The sequence below is a fragment of the Onychostruthus taczanowskii genome, unplaced genomic scaffold (assembly GCF_017590055.1).
Source record: "Onychostruthus taczanowskii isolate IOZ18803 unplaced genomic scaffold, ASM1759005v1 scaffold136, whole genome shotgun sequence".
In the NCBI taxonomy this organism is placed as follows: domain Eukaryota; kingdom Metazoa; phylum Chordata; class Aves; order Passeriformes; family Passeridae; genus Onychostruthus; species Onychostruthus taczanowskii.
In genome coordinates this window covers 465,900-486,330 of record NW_024498529.1, presented here as the reverse complement: position 1 = coordinate 486,330, position 20,431 = coordinate 465,900, and the positions used below count along the sequence as shown (strand labels likewise).

Sequence of the window (20,431 nt, the reverse complement as noted above, 5' to 3'; positions counted from 1 at the left end):
AACTCGAAAGCACCACTAAATACAAGATGGTAAATTTATATTCCCCAGGCATATTGATTTTGGTCACTGCTAGCTTCTTCAGTGGCCTTTCCATGGCTTCCCATCCTTAATTTTACAAATATTTTAACACAACTCCCTTCAGTCCAAAGTGGAGAATGCTCCTTCCAAAGTGAAGGAATCTGGTTTGGCTACTGCTGCGACTGAACATGATTCCTGTCTTACATCATCCATTTTATCCTCCCACACTTATTCCCTTTGGAATGCTACAGCCTTTTCAACACAAAATAAACAAAACATGCAGTATTCAAGATACACACAAACCACTGAATTATACAGGGCATTAATTATTTTTAACTTATTTGTTATATATTCTTTTTCTAAAAATTTCTGCTTTGTCAACTGCTAGCACACACTTCAAACCACTAGATACTTTTTTGAATTATAATTGCTCTGTGAAAATGGATATTTTAACACTTACGTTAGGATTGTTTTTCAGTTAAGCTCAGCTTATTTTATATATACCTCCTCAGTTTCACCAGACCCTCTCTTTACTAGCCTGAATAATTTGGTACCATTACCTTCATATTGCTCACTGCTCATTGTCTTTCATGCCTCCCCCACAGAAGGGGGAACGCTGTATTAAACCAGGGCCACATCCATAAACATGTCTTGAACCAGAAATGGGGATACACCAATCTGTCCCAGAACAAGAGAGAGAGAAACAAACCCGCCATCCAAAGATTTTTCAGACAAGTGTATTACTGGTAAGTTTTTCTAACCCATTTATGCATCAGGTTCACACATAATGGTGTTTTTCTTCTGTACAGAATTACTGCTCTTGTAATGGTAACAATTAGGATGATTGGTCCTGCTGGGTGGAATTAGACTAATTTAGACTTATTTCTGCAAAAAGTAAGTAGTGTTTTAAGACCAAACTAACAGGAAAAAATACTAAAATAAAAAACCTTCCACCACATAGGCTCTGGAAAAAACTAGTTACCTAAAATGTGTGATCAAGGTTTAAAAGTCTTAGAAACTTGAAATCACCAAGTATTAAAACATATCTCTGACTTCAAAAGGCTGAGATGTATGTGATTCATATTGATTTGAAATTACTTAAGGTCAGAACTTATTGCATGACCGAACAGGAACTGGAGAGGAAGATAAACTGAATAGGAGAAAAAGCAGATAAAAATAAATGATGAGAGTCAGAAGTGGGTGAAGGTGTGAAGAATTAATTTGGGCATTAAATCTGTCCACCTTTGCCATCACAAATCATTTGTGTGGTGCATGAACTTGGGAGTGTATGATTTGCAGTACAGAAACTCACCACAAGCCAGCCCATAACCATTCTCTACTTAAAAGACTAAAGAAAGCTGTTTATTTAAAATTTGAGGTAATCAGCTACTTTTTCATAATAGCTTATTACAAATATTTACATAGTTTCCTGTTTTTCCATTTCACATAATCATGACAGAACAGCCCACATTACTTAAGATCTTCTTTGAAATACCCTCGGTTAATGGAAGAAAAAAAACAAGAGCTCACATGGCCAAAAGATGATCTCAAAATTACCCCTAACAAACTAACCAGACTAACAAAACTGACCATTGAAATCTACTCTGAATGAGTAATACCCCTCTAATCAAAGGCAATTGTGGTGTCACATGTACTGGAATAGGCCTTGGAAAAATATTCAACACATTTAAACTTTCCTGGGACTTGGGATTTCACCTCTAAGGTGACAGTTACCCTCACAGTCTCTGCCTCTCTGACCCCTAAATCCTTCATATGATTGAGGCTCTTCTATAAAATCAAAAGTAATTAAGGCATCCCTCTTCCTACCCTACAATTAGACTTTCCACTGTGTGGGCAATACAAATCTGAACCTTTCAGGACACAGATCCTGCATATCCCATATCTTTTTTTGGCAAACAGTCTCTAGAGCTCTTTTATCCTTCATATTCTTTCCAATGTAAGATTATACCATGTTCTTCTAAACAAGAATTCATCAAAGTGAAAACACTGATGTCCAAAATGTTGCTCTTCTCTTGTCAAAGTCCATGGGATTTATCCAGCACAGAACCCTAAAATGTGACTGAGACACGTAAATTTAGGTAACTTAGAACTGGTTACTACAATAAACAATTTATCTGTTAAGTGCAGATAGGCAGTAAATAATTTCAGTTCAACATTTTGCTTTGTGAAAGGAAGTAAACACAACGTTTATCAGAGGCCAGTATACCAGGTGATATACTGGGAGTATAACTATTTATACAATGCAATATTTAGCTGAGAAACAAAATAAAATATACAAGCAATTACCTCACTTGTAATTGCCAGTGTACCATGGGTATTTTTATTTTTTAGCATAACCCAAACCAGAACTTAACTCTGATATATACTATTGTATTTGTAATGTACATTACAAATCCTATTTTCAATAAATACAAGCATGTAAACCAGTTTTAACATGCTAAAAGTAGTCTCTATATATATTTTATATAAACCCATATCAACTATAGTTTGGTTTGTTTTTTTTCTTACCAGCAGCTACTTTTCCATACAATAAACTTAAAGACTTTTATTTGGCTTTAACTCTTTTGAGGTTGCAATATAGTCTTCATAGAAAGAAACTGAGTTTCTGCAAAGATCTCAAAGACAATGGGAAATTTAACTCCAAATTTGGCAAAATATTAATTTAGGCACTTCAATAAAACCAAAAATAAACAGATTCCAAGATCGACAATTCCAAATGTGATTTAATTATTTATGAGCTTCAAACTGAACAGATGTTAAAGTGCTTTTTTAAACTAGTATTAACTTGTTTTACAGCAACTGTGTTGTATTTTAAAAATGGGGGAGGAAGTTTTATTGATAAGTATTTTACACCTGACCTCTCCAGCATATGTTGAAACTCTTCTTTGCTAAGGACAAAGCTTGTAAAATGCAATCACACAGCCACAATACCATGCATTTGATAAAAGAAACGCAAACCACATGAGAAAAACTGACAAAGTTTTGGGTTTTTTAAACCTGAATTACAAATCTTCAAGTCATACAAAATCATTGATCCCTGAAAACATTCAGATTATGAAATAAAGAGGCATCAGGACAGGTGTGATGATTAAGAGCAGATTTACAGGGCACTCTCTTTTGTAGCATTCCTCCCATTGCACTTAAATGGCTTTTAAAATCATCAAGGACATGATCATATTTTCAGCATATAATCATGAATGTGGGACCTGGAATTAGGGGGAGACACCTTTTTAACTCTACTGTGCTGTAAAATTTGAAAGGTAAGCATGCCTTTGGGATATGGATGTACTGAGGAAGAAAAGCAGGACTGACCAACAGTGTTACTCTTTTTCCATCAGTTCCTTATTTCCTTTCCTGCTGCTCTCATTTCTCCCCATTTCCTTCCCTGCTGAGCTGATTTCTTCCAGCTGCTTCCTTGCAGAGTTCACTTTCTCTAAGAGCAGGAATATGTGTTCTGCAAACTCCCGCACAGCTCCACAGCCACCTCTGCTCTTACAGATGTAAGCAGCAGCCTTCTGAGCAGCGGCACAGGCATCAGCAGGCACACCACTCATGCCTGCCTGCTTCAGGCACTCCACGTCAGACTCTTCATTTCCTATGGAGAAAGATGACAGGCAAGGCCAAATATCACAGAAGGAAAATAATCAGTATTTTTCTCAGTTTTTCTGGGTATGCGTTGATCTGATTTTTGAAGGTTTTTTTTTGTCACAATATTCATCTCAGCAGCTCAACAGCACTTTGCACATGCAAGTCAGGTGTTGGAAAATCTTGGTGATCCATGTGTAAATGATGATCACACTTCACAATCTTCAGGCAAGAGAATGCTACTTTTAAGAGCAGTAAAATTATGTGAGCAGCTGAATAAGGATTGGCAGGACTCCTCACTTAGCCTGTCACTGAAATACAGTTTAGCACAGAAGCACATGGCTTTCAGTTCTAATTCTGTCCATTTCTGATTACCATTTCAGAACATAATCCATACAATATCCCTCTGAAATGAACTAGAATGAGTTCAAAATTGTCAGCTCTAAGTGTATGCTTATCAATATTTTGATATCAAAATGTTTCCTAAAATCAAAAGCTTTCCTATATCCCACTGGAAAAACAGTGAAGACTTCCCTTACCAAATTACACAGATTCATCAATGTCTGTAACATTTAGATTTTACCGTAACAGGCCATAAAATACCTGCTTTTGGTGATTGCTGTGCACATTGCAACACACAGTCTCATTAAATTCAGTGTATTTACAAAGAGAAAAGTGGTTTAAAGCTCAGCAGCAGTATAATGATTCTATTTGTCTATGCTATTTAAATTAAATAAACCAAAAGGAAAGGAACTGACCTAAGTAAGCCACCTCTTTCCAGCTCAAACCCATGTCCTCCTGCCAGTCCTTCAGAACCTGTAGTTTATTTGTTACGCTGACTTTTGCTGCACATCCCAGCTGCATGGCTGACAGTGTTTTTGAACAATCTCTGTCAGAGATGAGTCGAACCTATTGAAATAAAATTAGAGTAAGTTCTACAACAAAGAAACATGACATATAAGTTGATTTACGATTACAAAAAAAAAAGCAAATTTTGCTTGTAGAAGCTCTCTCTGGAAATGCACTGAATGACTGATTTTCAAAACTCAGAGCAGAAGGGATTAGCACCCAAAACCACAGTCTTGAGGTTCCTTTAGGAAGGTGAAATACATTTCTGCAGCCCTCCCTGATGTTCAAAAATTATTTACATTTGTCTTTTTAAATGCAACATGCACTAAATAAAATACTAAATATCACAGTATGGTGGCATGGTGACTATCTAGTGCAGTATGATCTAATTAAGTCACAATGTGGAATGAGAGAATGCCCAAGAAAGATTTCTGAAATATTTCCCAAAGTAGAACATGAAGTTTTTTCCTTGGCCCCTCTACTTAATAACATAACTTTATTTATAGCACCATTTCAGAGTATCAAACCAACACTATACAGACCAAAGCAGCACAGCACATTTATCTCTAGAAGTTCATTCCAAATTTGAAATTTCAGGAATGGTGCACAAGGTCAGTTGAAACCAGAAGATAATTGCAGCAGGATTTTTAGAAATCTCAGATGCAAACCCTTCAGGTTTTCTGCCAAAGATGTGGACAAGCTTATCTTCCCTAATTGCTTTTAAATACAAACAAATGCTTGACACTGATTTTAAGTACAGAATGAAGAGAAGAGGAGCAAAAGGCAGGATTGTAACAGCAACATATACTAGAAATAAATAAAGTGCAGCACAAAGACCTACAGGTTTTCAATTAAACATTCCAAGTCAAAGAAGGTATGGAAATGGGCTGCCACAGGCAACAAAACAGTGATTACAAGCTTCCTACCCCTCTGGCTTCCTAGAAAATGAAGCTGAGGGACTGCTGACAAAACATCTACTCCGTTTCACAGGAATGGGCTCTGGGGTGACCTAATTGTGCCTTCCAGTGCCTGAAGGGAGCCCACAGGAAAGATGGGGAAAGACTACTGACAAGAGCCTGGAGTGACAGGACAAGGGGGAATGGCTCCAAAGTGACAGAGGCAAGGTTTAGACTGGATATGAGTAAGACATTGTGCCCTGTGAGGGTGGTGAGGCCCGGGTACAGCTTGCAGCCAGCTGTGGCTGCCCCTGGATCCCTGGCAGTATCCAAGCCCAGGCACAACGGGGCTCTGACCAACCTGGGATAGTAGAAGGTGTCCCTGCCCAGATGGTCCCACCCAGACCATTCTCTGATTCTGTGAAATGCAGAAAGATGCTGTAATTACTGTGATTGAGAACTTTCTCAAAACACTCATTTTCCTCTTAGGGTTCTGAGGATAACATTTGTCCCAAGCAATATATTATGCTGCTTGACCACAAGTACTGTGAAAAAACTTCAACTTCTATGCTGCAAGAATATATTTTTTTAGAATCTTTTAATGTGCAGGTTACATGAGATATGACAGCTCACTCTTCAGAACAGCACTTACCTGGATTCCTCTTTTCTTTAACAGATTAATGCCAACAATATCTCTGTAATCATAGGAGACCATTTCCTTGTGATCTTCTGTCACATAAATGCGACCATTGGTCAGGCATCCATCAATACTGCAAACCAAGAGCTTCACCTCTTTTAGCGGCTCCTTGCCAAAATATCCAAAGCTAGACAAAGAAATTATCTTTTTAGGATGGAAGTTTCTGCACAGTTCAAAACCCCAAGAATTTCCCATACAACTGTAGCCTTCAGGAAGAAGAATCAGCTTTGAAATTCTTCTTTTCTAATGTTTTTTCTCATCATCATTACTCTCCAACTATATTGTCCCTCTTCAAAGAAATTAACAGAACCATCCAAAAGACAGCCCATTTATGTCATCCATTTAAAAATTAGGATGAAAAAGGCACAGAAAATATACTCTCTTCCCACTCATTATTTCCTTAGAGGAGCTGCAAAGAAAAGGTAGCTGGTGAGGCAGAATGAGCTCAGGCCCTTTACACAAACATTCCCATTCCTGGGCATCAGTGATAGTGGTCTGGAGCATGGAAATCTGGGGCACCTCATCTGGGAAAGCCAGAGATGATGCTAAGAAATTGCTGAGGTATAGTGGGGCTTACATTCTTCACCAAGCTGAACTTTAAGGAAAAAATCAAACTACCAAAACCCTACCATGTATCAAAGGTAATTCAGTTGATTTCAACAGATAGGAAAAAATCCTGGGCAGAAATAAAGCTGCCTAATTATCTTTGATCTCCATTGCTTACATTCTATGCATTATGAATTCACATGATCACACTTTGAAACAAGCAGCATCAAAGAAATAAGGGAATAAAAAGTGCTTTTACCTCAACACTCTCTGCTCTGCAATAGGCCAGTCAATGTCTATATCAATATCCACACTGTGCTCTGCACACATTTCATAGTAGGCCATTTTACCACCCTGAAGGAAATAAAATCCACTCAAATTTTATGCTTGGGTCAACAGAAATACAAAACTCTACAATTTAGCGCCGTGCAATGAAAGCCAAGTGCCTGGTTACACAGCGGCCACTATGGCTTATATAAAAATGAACCATCAATTATGTTTTTGCCAGTGACACAGAACCATTTGAAGGAACAGTTATTAACTATTGAAGAAATAGTTAATAACTATTTCCATTTTACAACTAGAGAAAGTGTGCAAGATGTTATGCATTATAGCAATTACATCAAACTAATTTCACTAGCTCTTTTAATCAGCAAAATAGTAATACCTTCAGCATTTGCTTAGGAGACTATTTTATTATTTTCTTACTGTTACTTAATTTCCAAGGGAAATATATCCATCATACCCCAGTGTTGTTCTGCACCACTACATTGGGATGTAAACATCAAGAAAGGGAGAAAGACTGTTAAAGTTACAGTACAAAAATTGGCATAAGATGAAAATGGCTGAACATAGAAATTTACAGATTATGACAAGGCTCTGACACTGCATGAAGCTCAGTTTCACACCTTTAGTGGCACTAAAATGAATTCTAAGATACACTGATGAACTCCTGCAAAATTCAACTCAGTATTGTATTGGTTTAGGGTTAAAGCTATGTAAGACATTTATTTGCATAAATTTATTTGCTATGGAGGATGCTGTTACTGGAAATGCCCTAGCTATAACTAGCCCTGCTAAGTTACAAATAATTAGCAAACTGTTCTGAGGTCAGAGTGCTGTTATTTCACACTGACTGCATCAGAAATCAAAACAGAGTATTGAATTCAGAACCCTCTACAGCAAGAGTAGATGTATTATTCTGAAGAGCATAAAAACCCAGAAGTACTAACCTGCAAGTAGCCTTTCTCAATCAGATGCCTCTTGGCAAAATAAAATGAGCCATTTTCATAGAGCTCCCCAGGCCAGTCTTGCCTCCGGTACCGCTTTGCTGGATTCAGGTTTTGGGGTTCTGTCATCTTGTTTTCTGTTAACAGAGGAAAAATATTACAACAAAAGCTTTAAATAATTCCTGCTCAGAGTCACTTAACAACCTAAATAACCTTCTGTTGAAAAATTAAGGGTATAATTCAGTCACAAACTACTCTCATTATTGTCTCTTTCTGCTTAACTTTATAAAGAATCACAGACTGGTTTGGGTTGGAAGGGGCGTTGAAGATGATCCAGTTCCTACCCCTTGCCATGGGCAGGGACACCTTTCACTATCCCGGGTTGCTCAGAGCCCCATTCAACTTGGCCTGGAACACATCGAGGGATGCAGAATCCACAACTTCTCTGGGGAATCACTGAATTGCTTTTCTTTCTTGGAACTGTGGATAAAGTGGAGGACTACTCTGTATGCCTAGCAGTGAAAAAGGAAACTTTTCATTACCACTTTAGGAAAAAAAAACAAACTAACCAAACAGAAACAACAACAAAAACACAAGAGGTTATGTGCTTCAAAACTCATTTCCACAAGGAGTAGGAGGCGCATTCTACCAGACTGTCCTTGCCAATGTGAAAGAAATACTATTCCTGTACTCCAACTCCTAGTGCACATGGGAATGCCTGAATGCACTCTTGATACCTGAAAGGACCAGCCTGAAATCTAGAACGCAAAATAAGAGCATATGTGAAAAATTTTTGCTTGTGAAAACATCTTGGGACTTCCCCAAAATACATCTTATTTAAGGATATGCATTAACTCTTCATAAGTGGTTTAATCAGTGTCCACAAATAAACAAACAGCTGTCTGCACAAACACCATCCCAAAAGATCCCATATTATTACCAATGAGAATTGTACACTCAGCAGAAACCAAATCAAGGACCAAAGACTTTTGCCCTTAAGCCCCTTCAATCCAGATGTACAAAGCAGCTAAAAATTCACCAGGTCTCACAATCCAGTAACCATGAGGAAGTTAGAGGGCATTCTCAAACACCCAAAACATCTTGAGGCTTTAGTAGATATACACACACCTTGTGTTTCATAACCAGTTAAAGCTTTGTGCTCACTGAAGTAAATATTTCCAGTCAGAGAGAGACACCTTTCTCTTTCAGGTCTATCAATATTAAGCCTTAATGCAGAAGGAGCAACAGAGCTACACCAAAAAAAAACCAAAAAAACCCCCATGAAATTCTTTTAGCATCATCAGTACTCTAAAGCTGTATGAAAAATAAAAAGAAGAAGAAAAACCATTGTATAATGCTGCTGTGAATCACTGTCACCTGAAATACCACACACCTGAAAGGCAATTTGCATTTAGCCTTAAGCTGCTCATGTTGGCACAATGTGTTTCCAGCTCTCCTCAGTCTTTGCAGCTGAATAATTCCTTATATCTCACCCCATTAAAAAGTTTGGATGTCATTTTGTGCAGAAGAATTACTTCTTTCTTTAGGTAGGCCTCGAGGCTTTCTTATTTAACAATCTGCCTATGGGACACAACCACTTCAGGAAGCCATGTGGCAGATCCACGAGATTCATTCTTTCACATTTGTCCCTTCCAGCATCTCGAGATGTGTATGTGGCTTGCTAAACTGGAATCCACAGAATCCTGAAATTGCCCCCCATGCTTTTGATACTCCTCTTATACTGCACAAACAAAAAGCGTCACTTATTTCTCCTCTTATGGGGAACAATGACAATATTCAAATGTTTATTCTAAACACAGGCTTAACTTTTATTTCAACTTATCTCTCAGATCAAGCCTCATTTATTACACATGCTCTTTTACAGCATTATGCTTTCTAAACTCACAAAAAAATTTAATCTGAAGCAATTTATATCTCAACAAAATAACTGTAATGCTTGAGTAATTTTAATTTTAAAAAAACCTAGAAAAAACCACCAAAACTCTAGTGTGAGAGTACCTGAAATAACCATTTTTAAAAAATGAAGAAAAAATTTCTGCTTTAACCACAGAAACAAAGCCAACACACAAAATGTGTGGAATAGCTCTTTGTACCAGGACAAAAGAAACTTTATAGCTAAACCAAGGTGCAATCTTTATTTCTAAAATTTCAGTCTTTGATCATCTTGGCCACTGTAGCTAAGAGGCATACTTTCTCTGGGAAAAACCAGTCACATTTTTCTGGATGAGCTAACCAACATGAGTTTAGCCCTCATGACTCAAAGGCATTTTGCAACGTGACATAAGTCAGCAGCCAAATTACCAGGATGAAACAAAACCTAAGTCTCCAGGCCAAGAGATTGTCATCCCATCCTCACCAAGATTTTATCTCACATTACTGGTCATTTGTCAACTACTGCATAGCAAGAACAGTTTTCTAGTTAGGACCTTAGTATCATGTCTGAATACACATGAATACCCACCAGGAAAAAGTTAACATGTAAAGGTTTTTTTGGAACTATATCTTCAGCCTAGACAAGCTAATATAATTTTAATTTCTACAAAACAGTTACCAAAAGGCTGCACAATGCTCAGTAACATAAAGACACCAGTGCTTGGAAGGAATTTCTCTCAGACATCACTTCCTAAAATAGCACAGATATGAAAAGCAAGAATTTGAAGAAAAAAAAAAAAAGAAAAAAAAAGTTAAGTATAACTGTAACCAGAAACATCTAAATATTACCTCCTTTCTTTACCTCACTCCATCTGAATTGATGCCTCCTCACAACAGAGAAGACAGAATCAAAGCCCTCCTTCTGGATCAGATCTGCCACTTTTATAAGGTCACTGGGATGTAAACAGGGAGATGTTGCTTGAATATTTCCTACAATATCAACCTCTAAAGAAAAACAAAGAGACATTTATGAAACAATTCACGTCTTTAGCAACACAACTGCAAAGTGTGGTATAAGTACCACACACACACAAAAAAAAAAAAAAAAGGAGAATCTGAATCTTTCTGGGTTTTATTTAGTCAATGCTTTACTTATTTTTCTAAATCATAAGTGCATTATCCCTCTGGGGCTACGATATAAAAGCTCAGCATATTTCATCCCTGATTTACCATGATGATGATTGAGAAACTCTGTGATGGCTTCTAGGGAAGTTGAGGAGTCCTGAGAGACTTCAGGGCTTCTGCGATGGACCTGAGCACCAAACTGCTTCGCAACCTTCTCGATCTCATCGTGGTCTGTGGAAACCCATATGCTGTTGGCAGACAGTGACAGAAATCAATATAAAGAATAAATCCCACCATTATTGACTTGCCTGTTGTGATTTAACCTGAAAAAAAACTCAGCTTGTTTATGTCTGCACTACACCTTGCAATAAAAGGAACTAGTTCTTGTATTTGTATTAATAAAACTATCTCAGTTAGTCCAACAACCAGCTTTTAACAATGGGGATAAAAAACACCAGAGTGAAAAATCTGAATCTTGAGTTGCATTCCATGCAGGAAACTTAAGCAACATAAAACTTAGAAGTGTTACCAGAAAAATCCAGTGTCAGCACAAAGAATTTGTTAGGGCTGTTAACAAATCAATGAATTGTAAATGCGTTGGATGTGGCATTCAGAATCATGTAAGAGTTTAGTTTACAACAAGTAAAACTGCCACAAAGTTAAAAGATTAGCTTATGCTGCAAGTGTGTTAAAATGTGTTAACTGGGCTCCATACACTCCCAGAGAAGGAGCTGTTCAAGTTCCATGTGTTTTGGCACAGAAAACTTCCAGTACTGGTAAAGCAAGATTGCAATGGTTCAGGGAAAATAAATATTTACAAAAAGAAGGGCTAATTCTGAGTATCATGTGATGACAAACACTGAACAAGTGTGAAGCCACTGCTGTCATCATGGTGACAAAAAAGCATGAGAGGTGTAAAAACAAAAGCTATGAGAAGTCACCCTTCCTCTCACAGCAATGCTGGCATTTTCAATGCACTGTCCACACCAAATGGTGCTGCAGTTACTTTTCTTCCCCCAAAGACATTGTGGGATCATCATCAGAAAAATATGTGTGACAGCAACCGCAATGTCAAGTCACACCCATGAGAACAAACACACAAGAGGTGTTTTCCAGAAACTGCTTTGGGATGGTGAACTTAAATACACATTCGCTATTCAACCACAAGAGTTTTGCTGTGTAACAGGTACTGTGCACAGCTGTTCTAAAGGTGACAAGGCAAACCTGGTGCATGTCCACCTACTGCACCTGCCACGCCTCAAAGTCAGGCTGCACAACCCTGACTGGCTTCCTGTTGGGAAAATTCAGATGCCAAACAGAAGCCACAGCAGGTCATTCAGCAATACAGATTCACAATCATTAAGAAATTATCAGTAACCTCAGTAACCAGAAGTGTTCTTGTCTGTTTCTTTATTAAAAATAAAGTAGAGTGCTGCATCCTCTACTTTTCAGATACAGCAAGAAAGGTTCTCCAGGCCAGATAATGACAGAGCAGCTACGGGATACAGAGTGCTCTGGATCTAGCTGGGATACATTTCTCCTTGACTTGCTCTGAGCATTATGCAGCAGGTTCGCACAGGGAATCTGACCCTAAGTGTGCTACACACCGAGCACATCCTAACCATGGCTTTAATTATCAGCAAATGTGTAGAATATCCTCAGTCTTGCTCCTGCAGAAAAATCTGTAATGGCTCTATTCTCAACACCAACAACACACGTGTTTCTATCTAGCTCTAATTATTGCTTCCAAAGTTTCAGGCACTTGGCCACAAACTGAGCTTCTTTTCTGTGTCACATGGGCACAAAAGACTATCTCCTGCAACTTGACATTTGAGTGAGAGTGTTTCTGATGTGCTGGGTCCAGCTGTGGGCTCTGATACCAAAAAGGAAAATGGGAGCAAGCTCAGCAGGAGCCAGCATGATGGCCTGGGAGCACACATATGCCAGGAGATGCTGAAAGAGACATCTCAGCAAGGAGGTGATTTCATTGCTGGGCAGGAAGAGAGAAAATAAGATTTTTCTGGGTAAGCTCAGTGAAAGGAACAGAAAGGCTGTGGGGACTCCATACTTGGAGATGCCAAGCTCAGTGCACACTGTCCTGAGTACCCAGATGACCACGAAGCAGTCATCCTGTGCTTCAGCAGTTCACAGGAGATCACCTCCAGCCTGGCAGTCCCATCTAATAAAGATGTCTTAATGAAGTAAACCCATCAATATTTACAACATCACCAGCTAGTGGCCACCCAACCACGCATCAGAAAAAAAATTAATTTCAATTTACTGTGTAAGACTTCAATTTCTTCTTTCTTCTGCTGCTCACCCTCAGCAGGAAGGGACAGCTGAGTTCTTGAGAGGGTGCTTGCCCTGCCTGACCCTTAGCCTAGTGCCACAGTAACTGCACCCCCTTGTCTTAAGTAAGGATCAATCCTGCCTCACTGGCAGAGTCACAGCATGGGTCAGGCTGGAAGGGACCACAGCGGGTCAGCTGGTCCCACCTCCCTGCTCCAGCAGGGTCACCTGGAACAGGATGCACAGGATTCCATCCAGGCACCATTTGAGTATCTCCACCGAGGGAGACTACACACCCTCCCACGGCAGCCTGTTCAAGTAAAGAAGCTCCTCCTCCTGTCCAGGTGGAACTTCCTGGCATTAGTTCCTGACGCTTCTCCTGTCCCATTGCTGGGCCCCACGGAGCAGAGCCTGGTCCGTGCTCTGAGCCCTCCCTGCAGACACTGACAGTCATCCCTAAGACCCTCCTGACGAAGCGGCAGCTTCCCTCAACCCTTCCCTGAGCCAGGGTCCCTCAGCCCGTCCATCCCGAATCAGAACCCTCCAGGGGAAAGGGAGAGGCAGGGGGAGCGGCGCATGCGCACCTGTGGAAGACGCCGGCATCGATGGCGGCGCGCAGCACCCAGCCGATGAGTGGCACCCCCGCCAGCAGCTTGATGTTCTTCAGCGGGATCCCTTTGCTACCGCCCCGCGCCAGCACCAGCGCGGCCAGGTGGGGCTGCGACCGCCCTTCGCCCGCATACATGGTCGTGTCCCTGTCCCGCTCCGCTCCTCTCCCGCCGCGCCCTGCCACGCGCGCAGACCGCCCCCTGGGGCATGCCGGGAAATGTAGTCCTGCGCTACAGTGCATGCGTGTGGGGAGAGCGGCGGGGAGACGCCAGGGGGAAGCGAGGGACGCGCCGTGGGGGGGCCTCGAGGGGGGGTTCGGGGAATCATCCAGCCTTTAGGGAGGGGAGGGTGGTCTTTTGGCACAAGGTGCCCCGCAAAGCCCGGTCTTCGTGCCTGCTTTCACGGCAGGATGGATGGATGGATAGATAGATAGATAGACAGACAGACAGACAGACAGACAGACGGACGGACCGACCGACCGACCTCTGCGGTGTGTATCTCTTTAGAGAAGATTGCGAGGGATCTTATTAATGCATGTAAATATCTCAAAGGGTGCCAAGAGGATGGTGCCAGACTCTTTCCAGTTACAGGACGAGGAGCACTGGCCATAAACTAAACACAAGCAGCTCAGCAGGAGGAAGAATTTCTGCACACTGAGGGTGGCAGAGCCCTGGAACAGCTGCCCAGGGAGGGCCTGGAGCCTCCCTCTCCGGGGACGTTCCGACCTCCGGGACACGCTCCTGTGTCACCTGCCCCAGGCGGCCGTGCCTGGGCAGGGGGTTGGACAGGGTGATCTCTAGAGGTCACTATAATAATAATAATAATAATTATATGATAATCCTGTGGTTCTGCAGCTCTTTGCGGACGTTCGCACGACGTGGCTGCTGCCATCCTGCGGGCACACAGGACATGGCTGTAAGGGAGCTCGGTGGAGCCCCAGCCGCCGGGAGCTGAGCCCTGGCACCGCGGCAGTTCCGGGCTTTTTTTCCGTCTCCAAATTCTAAGGGTTTCTCCAGCCTCATTTCCTTCCCTGTTGAGCAGCCCTGGCAGCGGGCAGAGCAGCCACACGGAGCCTCGTGGTGGGAAGGGCAGCTGGAAAGCGCTCCTTGCTTTTCTTTTCCACTTCCTAAAAATGGATTAAAGCATGATAACACACGGAATTGCTATTCCAACTGTCTTATAGAAACCGAATGGCCAAAATAAGGTAATCCACTGCTGACATAAGGCTTCAGGGGAATTTGGGGTTTAATATAGTTTAGAAAGTGGTAAGTGGAGGCTGTTGAAGAAGTCACAAAGTCACTCCTGCAGACTCATGATCTCAGTCCTGTGTCGGTCCATGGCGAAAACATAACACAAGTGGGTGACTGATGTCCTCTGGTTATTCAAGATGTGTTGTGGAGCAGAAGGACCTTATCTATCACTGCCAAACTAAACATTCCCATTACACTTATCAGTAGGCAAGCATTTAAGAAGAATATTCATACTGGGGGCTTGTTTGTTCTTTCTGAAGTGTTCCAAGAGGCCCAGCAGAGTGCCTTCTCAGGTGCCAGCAGCTTGCTCTTCTACTTTGCAGATCAAGGCAGCACCTTTCAGGGCTCATTATTTTTTAATAAGATGAGATTTGTAGCTGTAAGGTTCTGAGGAGTGTGATTCCTTCAGGTCACTTTCCATGCACTTATTTTTAATTAATTTTTTTTAACATTAGGATTTTATACCTTTGCCACATTCAAACTCACACACATTTAGCTCTACGCTTCTGTTAGGGTTTTCTGTGCCCAAAACAGACCAAGCTGGAAAAACCCTCCAGGATTATTGAGTCCAAATTTGACTGAACACCACCACATCAACGAGACCATGACACTAAGCACCATATCCAGTGGTTTCTTGACCCCACCACCTGGGTGGACAGCCCATTCTTGACCATGAGGAAATTAAAACCACCTGTAATTTGGTTCACTACATTGTGAAAATGTTATGATTTATCAATAATAATACTTCAGCTGCATAATACAGTTCAGTTCTCTTCCCACAGACTAGCAATATCCTAAGCAGGGTGTGAGTCTGGGTTCAACTTTTCATTTACAGAGAAAATAAATTACATTAGGGCATCTGGCACATATCTTAGATGCCATACTAGATGGAGTTCAGCTAGTAGGAATATTTTTGCAGGTCTGTGAATAATTAAAACTGATGAATTTTTTTTTTGCTCTTCATATAAAAAACAAATCTTTCACTCACAGGGCTGCAACAGTCTTCAAACAAGCTTCCTAAATACTTCTGTCCATAGACATGTATGTAACCCAGTCGTAAAGACTATCAGTGATGTTAACTGGATAACCTGCCCAGAGAGATTTGTATGATAGCAAAGATTTTCCTAATCTTTGCTAAATATTTTTTCTGTAATATGAGTCCATTCATTCCTGTCTTATCCAAAACACATCTGGAGATTAGATTCAGCAGGCATGTGCCTATTTGAAAACACGCCCTGTCTCAGCTTGGACTTTTCAGGATCAGACCCATGGGTTCACTCTTCTGGTTAAGATCTTCCAGACTTCCCATCATCACTGTTGTTCTCTGGGCTGCTTATAATGTAGTGCTCAGAATTAAACAGAATATTGCAAGGGAGTGAAGCAGAAGGATTACTGATTCACATTCCTCATTTGTACACCTCAATAATTTACCTTCCCTTGCGCAACATTGACATAATTCATCCACTGTCTTGCTTTGACCTATGGTTTGTTTCTGTAAAAGCTGGGGCACAGCCAGAGACTTCCAACCCTCTGCCTTTGCCTCTGGCTGTGTGTGCCCCAAGGAAGTTTCCTGCAGTCATTCCTACAGCAACCAGCCTGTCCCCACATTTAAATCATTTTGTGAAAACCACAGTCCTGTAGTTTATTTATGTGAAAGCTATTGTGGGTTTCACTGAGCTTATGATAGAGGGCATCTACTCCATCTCCTTGTAGCCACAGGTCTGGGTTTGTAGATTGAAGTTATACTGATTTGACTCATTCTCTGTAAATTTTTATTGACTATTAATTTATTTTATGTGCTCACCAAAATGTCTTGATTATTTATTCCAGCTTTTTTTTTTTTTTCCAGGATCAAGTGTTTGACTAATGGTTCTAATGCATCTATATGAATATTTTAGATCAAGATCAAGAGTGCATTCCTGAATTGAGTCTCCAGCTACCTAAACTGTTGCTGTGTGGCAATATTTGCCAGAACAGACAGAGGGGATAGTCCCCAGGCCCTTCCTTTCTCCCTGTTTTTAACCCAGGGAACATTTTATGCTTTCTGGTCTCAGTAACTTTGCCTGGTTCAGAGGGTTCGTCAGCCTCCTGCTCCAGCATTCAAGGATGAAACTCAGCTCTGAGCATACATTATTACTCAGTGTAAATACATCCCAGCTCCATTCTCTGTGTTGGTACTGACATCTTGCTCCTGGAGGGACTGCGTGGGTCACAGCACTCAGGGAGAAAAGTACATTTGCTATTCTAATAATAGACAAGTGGTGAGCAGAACAAAGAATATAATGCTTTCTACATCTTTGAGACATGTACCCTGGTTTAGGGCATAATGAAAGTGGCGTGCAGGAACAGGTTTTCCAGTGTGGAGGAAGGAGTTTCAGCTCCTCCATCACCACCAGCTAGTGCAGCACTCATTCCCACATCCCATGGTGTGGACAAGGTCTTGGAACTGCACATGTTCCGTTCCCCTCACTAATATCCCCATCCTGTCATTCTCAGTTGTCCCTGAACAAGAAGAGCCAATCTGGATCATTTCAAGGAAATGCTGGTATAGAAGTAAAATTAGTGGGAATAAAGCTATTTAAAAAATATGTTCCATGCCATATGACTCCATTGGGAATAGTAAAATTTGTGAGTTTCCTTTCTGGCCACCACTCAATTTCTATAAACTATCGGATTATTGTTTTTCTGAACAGAGAAGTCCATTTGTTCATGTCCATGTGTAAGAGCAAATGGACAAACTCAGAGGTGTTCAGTAGGTGTGTACTGAGCTGTTAATGCTTAGAGGTTGTAACCTATCAGGGAGCATGTCATGGAACTTAGCTGATTAATTAGGGAAATTTTCTGCAGCTGGAGCTGCTATTAATGTGTATCAGGCAGGCTGGACAAGAAACCTCTCAGTAATGATGGCTGGGGTCTGCTTTCACACCAACACCCTCTGAACTGCCTGGCATGGGATTAGCCCTGCCCTTCCAAATTGCCAGTCTCGAGATCTGCTCTGCCCTTTCTGACATCCACACCTTGTATTGTGAAAAGACAGGAAAAGCATGTCACAGTGGTTCTCTGAAGCTCACACTGCAGCCTTGTGGAGTATGGGCCAAAGCCAAATTCATTAAAAAAACAATGGCCAAACTGCTGTTTGCCCAGCTGGGTCTGAGATTTAATTTGGTGTGCATGCAGTCTAATTCAGGCTCCATAAGCAGCAGTGCAGGTGGGCCCAGCTGCAGGGTTGTGTCTTTTCCTAGGACATACCTAATTTAATGAATGCTATGGAAACAGGTAAGGAAGGCTCAATGGAAGCATGTAGTGCGAAGTTCTGGCTTGCACTTTCTGGGTGAACTGGGATATGCTCTTTCTAGGCCTCTCTGCAGCAACAGAAGGTTCAGAATTCCAGATCTTCTTTCCTGAACCATAGATAGCTGTGGTGAAATCCCTGCAGTTCTGAAGTCAAACCAGTGTAAGAGAAACAGGGAATGGGCCTGATAAAATCTATGAAATTACCCATTCCTCTTATTGGAAGCTTCGTGCAATTCTTGGGCTGACACAGCTTGTCCACACATGAGAGTTAGGTGAATAAATGTTACCATGTTTATAAAAAAGGTCAAGAAACTGTTTAAGGGTTGGAAATTTCTGAAAAGCAGGCAGGAAGGAATAGGATTGCTCAGAGTTTATGCTTGAACTGGTGTAGTTCTTGGACTTTCTTCAGAAATTAATTGGAGCAAACTACTTTGCTGCAGCAGATTGAAATGCACGGTGTTTAATTCAGTGCCTGCTGGATGGACTGTGTTCCTTTTGGCAATCTCATGGACACAGAAGAAATCAGAATTGAAATATGAATATTAAAGAGTGATTTCAAACTTATGAAGTATTCTTATTCTTAGTATTATTATTACCAATACTATTTGACAGGTAGTGTAGACATTACCTGTCTGGATATAAAATACTGCAAAAATTATCAATTTTTTGCAGTAACAACATTGATTTACTTTTACTGTAAAAGGATCCAGACACCTTGGCAAACCAAGTCAATATTGCAGACATTTACATGTACACATCATTTTTGATACTATGACTGCATAAATCCAGGCATCCAAATGAGCAGTGAGCTGGAAGCCTGAATACCTCAGGTTCTTTGTACAGTCAAAGTTTACAATTCAAATATCCTTCAGAAAGTACCCGTAGAGAACACTTGAAAGCAACTTAGTTTTGGTTTACCCTCAGAGAGAGGACATCAGCAGTTTTACCAGTTTTAACTCACTAGTTAAAGATACCTAGTGCTAGGTATCCCCAAATACTCAGCTTTTTCATATGCCAGGTTAGTTTGTCCTAATTGCATGGACATGGTTAAGCTTTTAGCCAGATCTATAAGCAGAAAAAGTTTTCCCCTGAATTCAGACTTGCAAATATCTTTGTTACTGTGATTGTTTTTTTTAAAAAAATTATTTAGCAGTGCGATTTAATCTTGATCCTCCCTAAAATCCTCAAAAATTCCATCCTACTTAAGGGTCATAATACAGGAATGATATTTTCTTTCGATAGTTCATGGCTTTTCACTCTTTTTCTTCCAATTTGTATGTATCTTCTTACTGTGTTGGGGAATTTCATGGTTCAGCATTTTGTGGGTGTTTTTCTTTTTTTTTTTTTAAAAAAAAAGTAAATATCTTTCCCATGCATGAGCAAATGATTTTTTTGTAGCCTATTGTTCTTATATATTTTCTCTATCGACCAGCCTGTGGTATTCTAAATCAAGCCCAAAAAATTCTGGTAAAGAATTTGTTTAGCAGCTAGTAAAGAAAAAGACCAAAAATCCTGCCTGGTTTTCCTTCTTATAATGAAACTGTGAAGAACTAGTGGGGGAAGTGGAGCTCTTTAAGTAGAAACTGAGAGGGGAACTGATATTTACAAGTAAAAGATTTCTGAAAAAAAAAAAATCCTTGTCATGTCAATGGCTTGTTTTGGACAAGGTACAAGCATGAGTTAGATCATGGCATATTCAGGCCAGCTGTTAGAAATGCTAAAGGTGAAGACATCAAGGGAGACGGAAATATTAAAAAAAGAGGAAAATTCAATGTAACAAAATCTTAGATTTAGAGAAAGAGAACTTTTTACCTAATTATGAAATCTCTGTGTAAGTTGATCTTATGCTCTAACAGTCCCTCAAATGTTTCACTCACTCACAGTCCCACATCACAGCTGCAAGCCCCCATGTTTGTCTCCCCAGCAAGGATCACTTGTGTGCAACGCAGATAGCAAAGGACACTGTCTGTTGTGTGCTCTTCATTTCTCTGGTGTTATTCCTGATTGACAGCAATTGGGGTTTTGATGGATCTTTGAAAACCTTTAGGAGTCAGTGTTTGTTATAAGGCAGTCTGTTGCTTAGGGTTCTTTCTTACTTCAGCCTCCATAAACCTTTGAAAAGTTGCTGAT

The 20,431-nt window shown here is 40.6% G+C and overlaps 2 protein-coding genes across 18 annotated transcripts in view; one reads left to right on the top strand and one right to left on the bottom strand.

The window, feature by feature from the left end:
* The window catches only part of PPFIBP1 (PPFIA binding protein 1), a 656,824-nt gene that overhangs the window by 177,964 nt on the left and 458,429 nt on the right, over window positions 1–20,431 (top strand). The gene's annotated exons all lie outside the window — the stretch shown is intronic.
* On the bottom strand, window positions 1,354–13,954 carry CMAS (cytidine monophosphate N-acetylneuraminic acid synthetase). Its single transcript, XM_041397137.1, has 8 exons — window positions 13,733–13,954; window positions 10,965–11,107; window positions 10,584–10,739; window positions 7,845–7,978; window positions 6,872–6,966; window positions 6,022–6,193; window positions 4,383–4,533; window positions 1,354–3,634 (listed from the first exon to the last, which is right to left on the bottom strand). Exons 1-8 carry the CDS (start codon window positions 13,891–13,893, stop codon window positions 3,360–3,362), a joined length of 1,287 nt encoding a protein of 428 aa, XP_041253071.1. The 5' UTR covers window positions 13,894–13,954; the 3' UTR covers window positions 1,354–3,359.

Coding starts and splice junctions, on each gene's coding strand:
- CMAS (XM_041397137.1), bottom strand. CDS start 13,893: ATGTATGCGGGCGAAGGGCGGTCGCAGCCCCACCTGGCCGCGCTGGTG. Junction 6,194..6,871: donor GCAGAGCAGAGAGTGTTGAG/GTAAAAGCACTT, acceptor TTCTTTGTCTAG/CTTTGGATATTTTGGCAAGG. Junction 3,635..4,382: donor GAAAGAGGTGGCTTACTTAG/GTCAGTTCCTTT, acceptor CTTTCTCCATAG/GAAATGAAGAGTCTGACGTG.